This window comes from Gossypium hirsutum, chromosome D09 (assembly GCF_007990345.1).
Source record: "Gossypium hirsutum isolate 1008001.06 chromosome D09, Gossypium_hirsutum_v2.1, whole genome shotgun sequence".
Lineage (NCBI taxonomy): Eukaryota > Viridiplantae > Streptophyta > Magnoliopsida > Malvales > Malvaceae > Gossypium > Gossypium hirsutum.
In genome coordinates this window covers 42,211,990-42,222,448 of record NC_053445.1, presented here as the reverse complement: position 1 = coordinate 42,222,448, position 10,459 = coordinate 42,211,990, and the positions used below count along the sequence as shown (strand labels likewise).

At 34.8% G+C, this 10,459-nt stretch overlaps 1 protein-coding gene across 5 annotated transcripts; it reads right to left on the bottom strand.

Moving 5' to 3' along the window:
• Window positions 1–463: 463 nt before the first annotated feature.
• Window positions 464–9,959, bottom strand: LOC107891265 (TBCC domain-containing protein 1). Of its 5 annotated transcripts, XM_016815999.2 has the most exons (9): window positions 9,344–9,950; window positions 8,050–8,190; window positions 6,704–7,057; window positions 5,365–5,469; window positions 4,451–4,591; window positions 1,988–2,191; window positions 1,787–1,879; window positions 1,496–1,607; window positions 464–945 (listed from the first exon to the last, which is right to left on the bottom strand). In XM_016815999.2, the coding sequence occupies exons 1-9, from the start codon at window positions 9,815–9,817 to the stop codon at window positions 902–904; spliced, it is 1,668 nt and encodes a 555-aa protein (XP_016671488.2). In that variant the 5' UTR covers window positions 9,818–9,950; the 3' UTR covers window positions 464–901. The 5 variants fall into 5 exon arrangements, 3 of the variants coding, with proteins under 3 accessions (XP_016671488.2, XP_016671489.2, XP_040956659.1); XM_016816000.2 differs by lacking the exon at window positions 464–945 and having other exon boundaries at window positions 1,741–1,879; window positions 9,344–9,951; XR_005918164.1 differs by lacking the exons at window positions 464–945; window positions 1,496–1,607; window positions 1,787–1,879 and adding an exon at window positions 3,061–3,935 and having other exon boundaries at window positions 1,999–2,191; window positions 9,344–9,956.
• Between the last annotated feature and the right edge of the window lie 500 nt (window positions 9,960–10,459).

The following is a 10,459-nucleotide window of genomic DNA, read 5'->3' as shown; positions in this document are numbered from 1 at the left end:
TTGCACTTTTTTCTAACATACAGAATCAATTACTCATATTTTGAATATAAGAGGCAAAATATAATCTAACTCCGAATATAATAATCTCCACAGCAATTTTATCTATAAGTTGCTCAAAGACAATTATGAAAACGTACCTCGCTGAACAACGTTTGAGCATAAGTCATCACCTCATCTGCTACATAAATTTATTTATAATCATGCTTCGCAAAATTAAACAAAAATCATGCTTCGCCAAATTAAACAATAATGCTTTCTAACAAATTGTAACTTGGCCTTGAATGATGACTTTGGCCGAATGGGGAGTGAATAAATTGATTTTTCCTCGCATGTTTGTGTTCATGATTTTGGGGATAGTAGGACGTAATGCATGTTGACAACTTTCGGTGGAAATTTGTAAGATTTGAACTTCAATTAACCTTATCTAAATGGACAACAGAACTGAGAGAGAACAAACCTTGGATAAAGGGGACGAACAAACGTTGGAATAAAGAGTGAGCATTTAAATTCATAACACTGCTGTAAAGACCTAGGTTAACAAAGGTTACAGTAGGATCCTATTTATTATTATTGTTTTCTTCCGTCCAAAAATATTACAAAGAGATTAGCAAATGAATAATATCTGATTGCTTTTTTTTTCTTTTTGGGTGTGCTGGGGTGCACGCGCAAAGAGCAGAGCCAATCCTGCATAAAAATTTATGTGACGTTCCAAATTGGAAGGGTGTCTCATTTGTCAGCTGCCTGTTGAGTGTTGGGTGTTGAAGGGAACCCACGACAAAAAGAGATGAGCTGAGCTTGGGGAACTGGCAAAAGGGTTGAAGAAACTGAAACAAAACCACAAACCGCATCCACTCATCTAAATCATGTACCATTGCGTAATATAATCCTGCGGATGCCAGTATCAGTCACTTTGTAGGCAGTACAGCTGCCGAATATTTCCCGAGGCTGCCATTTTAAGTTTTCACATAAATTAACAACACCCCTTTGTTTACTAATCTAAGATCATACAAGTATCAACCTCTAAAACACCCGCTAAGATTAGACTGTAAACTCAGAGGCATACATAAATGACGTCACAAAATTAGTTTTAGGAAAGAACAAAACAAACCCAACTATTTATTACAAAAATCATTAATGAATTGCCAGAACGTTTTAGGTACAACAAATCTCAACAAAACGATTTACATGACATAATTTGAATGAATTATGCAATCCTTTATCTAGGAATTGACCGCCTAATTAATCAAATATTAAAAGGGACAAAGAACGCACAAATTATAACACATGGGAACATTCTCACAAATCAACAGGAATACGCAATTTGTTCAACGAGAGGCTATTTAAATATTTAAATTCTCAGGAAAGGATCATCCTATATCATCCAATGAACTCTGGACGAGGAAAGTAGTAACAACTAATACCAAGAATAAAACCTAAAACGCCAAACAAAACCACCACATATGAACTTAATAAAACAGAAATATGATTGATTTACCGTATAACCAATCTCTGAAGTATACATGAAGAGCACATGATAATTCTCTTTTTAGATTTTCTTCAAGGGGAGCTTCTCTCAATATTTGCTTTATCTCACCTAAATTATTTTGCTGTAGATAACGTTAGCAAGGAAACAAAAATTCCGTTAATACTGTACTAGAAAGATCAATAAAACCAACCGCTAATTCCACAACAACAGACAAAAACATTGCTTCTATCATGGAAATAAAATCAAACTCAAACCATTAAGTCAAACTTCCTCTTCATCAGTTGGGCTTAGTGCATTTACATTTTTCTGTTGAGATGTCAAGCATGGATCAGTTAAGGGGAATGGGTTATCCTTTGTTGACCCAGTGGATTCACCTTCCAACCAGTTTGGAATCTGCATATATAAATATGTTTGTCATGTACAAACACAATGCAACCATTAAAAGGGTAAAATGAAGATACAAAAATAACCCCAGGCTAAGCTATAAAATACACAAGTTACCAGAAACTTTGTGAAGTGATCAGGATCTAGTCGTGTAGCTGACTCAGCTTGAGCATCAGAAACACCTGCAGGATGAGATAGTGAATTGTGCGGATCAATCATCCCAAGTTCCAAAGTATCATCCCATCTATTGATAGTTGCCTCGATGCCAACTTCAGTCATGTGCTCTTCCAACCGAGAATAATATGTATTATAAGGTGCCACCTGATGAAATTTAAAAAAAAAAAAAAAATTCCAAAATTTGTCAGTCCCTGAGTGTCAAAGTTCATACTGATGCCAAACATGGCTTCAAAAAGTGAAAATTGTCCGTTATAATATAATATAGCCAAAGACCTGCGAGGGCCAATATCTACCAGCCAGAGAAAGAAACAAGGAATTCCTCTCAGGGTGTTCTTATTCTATTTTGCAGGACATTTGATATTAAATATGCTAAAATCAAACCACTGAGGAATTAAATATCCCTTGAAAACCTAAATCTTCTAAATGGCCAGATAATGAAATCTCCCGAACTCTCCATCATTGCAGACTAACAGACAGAATGGATTAGACAGCAACAAATTGCCAACAGATGATGATACTACAAAGTAATTAAATTCTTAATACAAAACAATGAGCTCAAAAAGTATTAATAGACTACAGAAGTTTAGCGGTAAAAATAATTTCCTTTAATCACTTCTCTTCGTAACAACACACCAAGAATGATCAAATTGTTATAATAATTCCAAAAATATTCTCACAAAGAGATAAGGTACAATATGCACGCCTGATGCATCCTTTATGCCCTCCATCACACAGTGCTATTGACCATATCACCAAAAGATTTTACAATAGAATTTATGCCCAATGTTTAACTTGATCAATCTTTATTTATTTGGTTCATAGTTGGTTCAGCTAACCCCTGAACTGCTATTTTAACCCCATCTTCTTCAAAGATTAACAGGATATTCTGGTAATAATTCTTTTCAAGCTGCTACAATTAAAATCTTGGCTAACATCATCCACAAGAGAAGGCCAAAACAGCTTTAAAAACGCTAAAAGAAAACATAAACAAAGAAAATGAGATAAATTCTCACTTGCACCCATAAAGCCACAACAACAAGAAGCAGTCACCTTCAGGCATCGTTCACCTCTCACTCTCAACAGCAATCTAGCCAACCATCCCACTACATCAAAACCCTTCCTCTTCTCTTCTCTTCTCATCTTATAAATAGTACAAAGAAATGTTACCATCAAGTCTCACGTGATTTTCTCAGCCTGGCTCTAGTTCACCATGGAGAATTAACATCACATTTGAGGCAGACTTACTTTAATAGAAATTTATGTTAAAAAGAGAAGCTTTCACATTTGAATTATAATATGCTATTTGAATTTTTTTTATCTGAGCTTACTTAGGGTTTTGTATGCTTAGATAAAACCTAGAATGCGGATCGGCCTAGTACAAGGATCGAAAACTAGAACGCAATTCACTACTTGTACAAATTTCTGATTCATTAGGGATAGTCTTCTCCGGTTCATTTAGTAGGAACAAAATATGATTTATTGGAATGTAAAACAGTTTTTTGAACTTATATGTATTGTTTTGTGTTTATATAAATACATTTTCTTTTTTGAAGCTTGTGAATTTCTGAATTATTTGGATGCTAACTTTTGTGGTGTGGCAACTTAGCATCCAATATCATATTTAGCTTTTCACTGGAGATCTTTCTATATTTAACTTCTCTGGTATTCTATTTAGAGATTGTTGATTTTGCATATCTTGCATTGACATTTATCCAAATAGCAAAAAGCACAAGAAAGGTGAAGACTCGTGCTATCATACATGGATAGAGACCTCTCTAAACCTGCCAGTAGGCCAACTTTCTTCACCTGTAGTAGAGAAACCTACCAATATAAAACCCTTCTACTTTCAACCAAATTATGTCATGCTTTCAGCAGAATATTAACCCACCTACATGAATAAAAGCTAGTTCAATGAAACATGTTTAGTTTTCAAACATGAAACTAAGACCAGCCAAAATCAATTTTTAACATAAATACAACTGTATTTCCAAGTTGTCAAAACCTGCTACATGAATAAAAACTTAGTATAAACAATTTTTTATTGGGTGTAATGAACCATAAATGTGACAGACCATGGAGAAGTCAAAGGAAAACAAAAAGGGTGGTGCGCACTTCAGGGCCAAACAGCACCAACCACCAGTTAGGGTGCTGAGTTTGGCTGACTTGGCTGAAGTTGAAAGGACCAAAGGTCCCCAGGAGTGGCAAAGAGAGTGAGACAGCCAATTCTACGGGGAAAAGAAAACAGAAGCTAATATTAACTAATTGGATTTCTTTCCCCTGTAAATTTATCTATTTTTCAAAACTAAGACTAGTCAGCATTTACTTAGAAATAAGTTCATTAATCTCTTCTCAAAACTCAAGCGTGATCACATAACCAGCAAAAGGGGATTGTTGTTTACTCACCTGTAGCTTGTGGTTATCGCCAACAATAAGGGGACGGTGATTCACTCCCAAAAAGAATACACACTCACGACAATTGGCAATGCAGACCCGTTTTGCAGCTATAATCACATGAACTCTTTCACAGTGTTCGACTCGTACTGCCTACAATTGCAAAATCATATAATATTCATCCATGAATCAAAATTATAATTACTGGAACAGGAAATGGATTGATATTTAAGGGGTCTAAACATCAGGTTGATTATCTATCAAGAAATTACTATAAAATCTGGAAAGACAGGAGGTGGGTGGAGCAAAAAAGAGTGTTCCCGTGAGAGAAAAATAATTGAAAACAAGAATATCAGAGGGAAAACCATAAGTGGAACCAGCATCAACATTTAATAACTTCATACAAAGATCAAATGAGCTTATACCAGGTAAGGCAAGAAAATATCTTTTATTGATCTAACAATCTTAGCAATAGAAAGTGATTGCATGCATCTGCATGGCCATATATTTATTTTGTGCAAATTCCCTTTAGTTCAAATAGCAATGAAATTCAGCAGGGATGAAGAGAGACTATTATTCTACAAGTTCTGGTACATTTGGTGCATAAGCATTTAAAATAAAATGGACCAAGCAACATTAACAAGAAAGATTTTCAAAGGGAGAACATCGATGTCTTTACATTACACCATAGACATTCCAGCCATGAACAGTAAATATGTAAACCAATGAAGAGACATCAAAACAAATCTATTTCAGAGTCTCAGTTCAAAAACCAGAGAAATGGTTGCAGCAATTGCAAAAATCAATACAGAATAAAAAAGAGAACAAATTTGTATCCAAATTGAACATTACAATAGCAGAGCAAGTTTCTTCTGATTATGAAATTAGTACAACACAAATAGTAACAGCACAAAGGTGATTGATACCTTGCCAACAGCTCCAAGAACTATAGTAGCATCAGAGCATCCATAAATGGTGGCATATCTCAAAGGCGCAAGAATGTAAATAACTGAATCATGGCAATTGATAACCTGGAATTATAAGATCATGCAGAGTTTGAGGTGTATTAGACCACAAAGTACATAATATCAAACAAGAATCAAGAATTACATAATCGCTGGCATTATCCAATTAGAGTACACCTTCCCGAAAAGTTCCAGAGTCAAATCTCCATACTTTCAGTTATCAAAATATTTTTTTCTTTATTTTAATGTAATGAAGGTGAGTATTCATCAATAATTGGGTGGATGGCAATCGCTACTGAAAAGATAGCAAATGAATTGTGCTTCTTTAAGCTTTTAATCGGTAATATGACAATTACAAAGACATTGATGGCATTGATTGCAAGGAGGCACAGAAGCAAAAGCACCATATGGGAAGAAAACAATACTCCTGCTCAGAAAAGGGAGGTACCTAAAGGAAAAAAGCTTTTAGCCTCAAGCAAATGAAGGTTCTTATTCTACTTAATTGGTTACAAGAAATCACAAACTTTTTTGACCAAAGACACTGCCAATATTCAACTGATTGCAGCTGGTGCCTGACATTCAGAAATGCTGCAGTTAATATCTGAAACAAGGTTTAACAGCAAAGTGATAGATACAGAAACCCCAATCAATCTAGGAAGAATTTATAATAACAACTTTAAAAGTTTAGCAAATGTGTAAAAAGTCCCGAGGTCCAGGACAATAAAAAGATAGGAGTAATTGCACCAAACATAAAACCATTCTTTATTCTCATCTTTCTTGTTTCACGTAGCTGTGTCATATCATATAGGAATGTTACCCCTCAAAGCCTAGTAATATATCATTAATCACCCTTTTCTCTCCACATCATCGTCATCGCACAAATATACAATTAGTGAAAACATAACCAAGTTCAATTATATTTAAGAACTCCAGCATCTTTGCTCATTCCTCTCAGCCATTCCTATTATTTGATGATAAGCAAGCAACAAAACAGCAAACAACCCCACCTAAACTGCAGTCTCCATATCAGTTCCTCCATAAAATATGCACCCACTATCCAATAGACATCCACCTAATATCCATAAGATGCTTACCTAATATGAGTTCTCTTTTTTTTTCTTTACAAGAAGTTCCATATGTTGCTCAAATTACACTAGAGTTGGAGATAAAGATAAGAACCCAGACCACAAAGTACTTTCAGTCTTTCAGAGACATAGGGTGCATTTAAAAGAAAATTGCAAAACAAACACCACACAGAAAATATACCCCATGAAAAAATTCACTGCAAATATAAGCTAACCTTCAGAGAAGAATTTTTAAGATCAGATGCCTGCTTTACATAAGATGATTTAGAGACCCCCTCAATGAAACATGGACTCCTTACACTTGGTGAGGCTTTGACAACATCCTGATCAGAGCCACTTGGAGGACCATTTTCTTTTGCAGGATTCTTTTCAGTAACATGTTCCAAAGAGGAAGCTATGTTCTGCAGAAGCCAACCAAGAACTTGTGATGCTGGAACAGGAACAGCAGGCATGTCTGGATCTGAATTAGCAAAAATGGGAGCTGCTTGGCTTAAGAAATCTCCATCAGATCCCTTATCTTCAAACTGAATCAGAAACCCAAGGTGCTCAAACCCTTCCATGGATATAACCTGAAGAAACAGTACTTATGTGAATAAACCACGACAAAATAAAAGCTAATAACAAGCAAAAAAATGGAAATAGAGTAAGATATGTAAATACGAGAAAGACTTATCAAGAATACATGGTAATAGAGTTACAGCAGACAGGCTGATAACAAGGAGGAAGTAAAATAAAGAATACAACCAATCAAAACATAATAGAAAATGGGGCACAAAGCCATACATGTTAAGAAAGGAACAGAGAATAGGAACGTAAAGAATAAAAAAAGCACCAAATTTATATTCCGAAATGTTACAAGGAAAAATTCAGCTCAAATCTGTGATTGATTGCTTAAAAGCTGGCAAGGTCTTTTGTCCTGTTTTGGTTGAAACTGTCTACATTCTTATTTGGCCATGCGAATAAGGCTCCCAACTTTCCCTTGCAACATAGAATCAGGTTTAACACCAAAACAAACCAATTTTAGGTTGCAAACCAACCCTAAAGCAAGGCAACAAATGCATAAAGAGAAAAATGAGCACAATAATGATTGCATTGTTTCATAACAAATAAAAATGCTGTTCTGCCACTTGCCGAGCTATATCATAACACAAACCAGGATATGCCTTCAAAGACTAGAACATAAACCGCACAGAGACACTTTACAAAGAAAAAGATTTACATCTGGGCTCATTAATATTCTACATAAATATTTGATCTACTCAGCACAACCACTAAATTAATGCTCCCAGGCTCACTTTTTATCCTTTGAAACTATAATTACAACATTTTGAAATTAAAAAATGCCATATCATAACTGCAAATTATAGATGAAATACAAAGAAAATGACTAGTTACAATGCAAAAAGAAAAAAATCACCATGAAACAAAAAAAAAAAAGAATTCCGTACCTGACTTATATTCATAATATCCCAGTTTTTCTTGTATTGAGAAAACAAAACGGAACAAAAACTAGAAAAAAACACCCATCAAACAACACATAGAAAGAAGCCGTATTACAAACCAGAGACTCTTCACCTTCCCCCTCCATGGACTCTGACAAAAGAGACAGAATATTAGCCAAGTGCTTTTGTAGATAGGACAGCTGATGGGCCTCTTCATCAACCTGTGATGGCAAAAACCGACGGGTGTTGCAGCGAACAAGCTTCAATGAGAAGAACCATCAAGGTTAAGTTGTGAGTGTTTTAACTTGCTACAAAGTAAAGACTATAGCCTACAGCTATAACTTCGAACAGCGAATAGATCTATAATTAGTGCAAAAGTTGGCAGACATGGTGAAATCCGTATTAATGAAATCCTCTTTTTTTCTGATAAGACATAATGAGATACTTAGCTGGATAGAAAATGGGACAAACAAAAATTATAGCAAATCCTACTGTCTTAGGTACTAAATTCAAATGAAACCATAAAATTTAACATCGCAAGTCATATAGTGCCAGCTGCATTAATCATATTTTACAGCAATCCTAAAACAGCAGGCAGATGGAAGCAATAAAACATGAACAATCAAACCAAGCAATTTAAGACATTGGCTCTCAATTAATTTCATTACATTTGCTAGCAGCACCCATCAAAATTTCTTACTTAAATGCAGCAATGCATTGGATATAGAATTAAAAAGAAAAAGACAACAAATATTACAAACAACTCATAATGAAGACCAACTTCAAAGCCATCAAAATGCAGCAATGAATTGGATATAGTTTTTTAAACATGTTAAAATTCATACATTGGAATACAATTCGCTTTCCGTTTTCTAATGGTTTGCTAAATTTGTGGTTTATTTGATTTTTACTTTATTCTTGCAACTTATTTTCTTCTATTTTATTTAAATGAAAAATAGTAAAAAGTAAATTTTATTCCAAACATAATTGTTCCACATAAACCTATAATCATGCATTTTTTGGTATCGACAAGTTAAACAATTCTTCGAAAAGATTGTTAACTTTTGCATCTGAAAAGTCCTAATGCTCCCTATTTCCAAAAACAAAAAGCAAGTAACAAGTGTAACGAAATACAGAGCCGCCGCAATTATCAAAAAGTTAAATATAATCCTAAAAGAAATCTTTCAATTTGCTAGACATTAAACGGAATAGGTTCTTTCCAAATGCCAATCAAGAGTCAATTTTCCGTGAATATTATCAGCCCTCGGCGTCCAAGACGTTCATTCTCCTAAAAGTAGCCATGAATCCAACACAATAGTATAATATAACAGCATAATTTTCAACAACAAATCCAATTCAAAAAAATCAACCACATTTCACCAAAACAGATAGCAAAATGGTCAACCGCAAAACCTGCAAAGGCGAAAGGGCCGACAAGTAACCGTCAAATGCTGAGGTGGAAGGCCAAACATCAGCAACAGCAGCCGCATCCTTATGCAAGCGCGGCAAAAGCCTTTTATACGATTGAATGTACAAAAACAGGATCAGATCAAGCAAATCAGCACCAACGGAGTCAACATCGTCGAAGCGCGAGGTGACGAGAGGGTCGGATTCGGAGTGGAGCACCGAGGCGAGAGTGTCGAGGACGAGACGTGCATGGTCCAAAGAGATCTGGAGGGCGTCAGCGAGGGCCGCCGAGTCGACTCGTTGAATGGAGGATGATACGAGCTTTTGCTTCAGAGAGGTTAGGGCCTGGAGTGGGTCAGTGAATATGAGCTTCTGCATTGGTAGGAGGCCGTGCTCGAAAGGCTCGCGTCGCGGGTGGAGAAGAGTGGTCGGACTTGGATTCGGAATCGCTGACGTTGATGGTCCGATGGGGTCGGTCATCACTTTGTTCAGTGAGGAAAAAAAGCAATTTTTGTTGTGCAGATCTTCGAGAAATTAATGATTTTGTTGGAGGGAAGAGAAGGTGAGGGTTGGGTGTGATGCGGACGGGTATAGCGCAACTAATTACGTTGCAGGATTTCGTTGGGTGTAACACTCGCAAGCGATAAAAATAAATTAATGTCACATTTTGAGTGTATTTATTTATAATTTTATATGTATGATATTTTTGTTTAATTATTGTAATTAGTGAATTTTACGAAGTTGGTAAGAGTATTAAGTTGCATTTTATTTTAAAAAATAAAGGTTGTTTTTGTTTTTGTTTTTTGAAAAATTAAAAAAATATTGAAAAAAATATGTTTAAGGGTGTAAAAAACCTTTAAACTTCTTAAAAAAATAATTAAGCCTTTATTTTGTTTTTCACTCAATTGGATATTTAAACTTTTAAAATGCATCAAAAAGACCCTCAAAATTTTTTAAAAAAATAATTAAGCCCTTCCCTTATTAAAAATTATAAATAATAAATTTTAGAAAAATTATTAAATTTTAATTAAAAATTTAAAAATTTAGAATTTATTAAAAATTATATTTTTTTATAAAACCCGTACAAAATAAAAAATTGTAAAATTTTATAAAAAATAATAA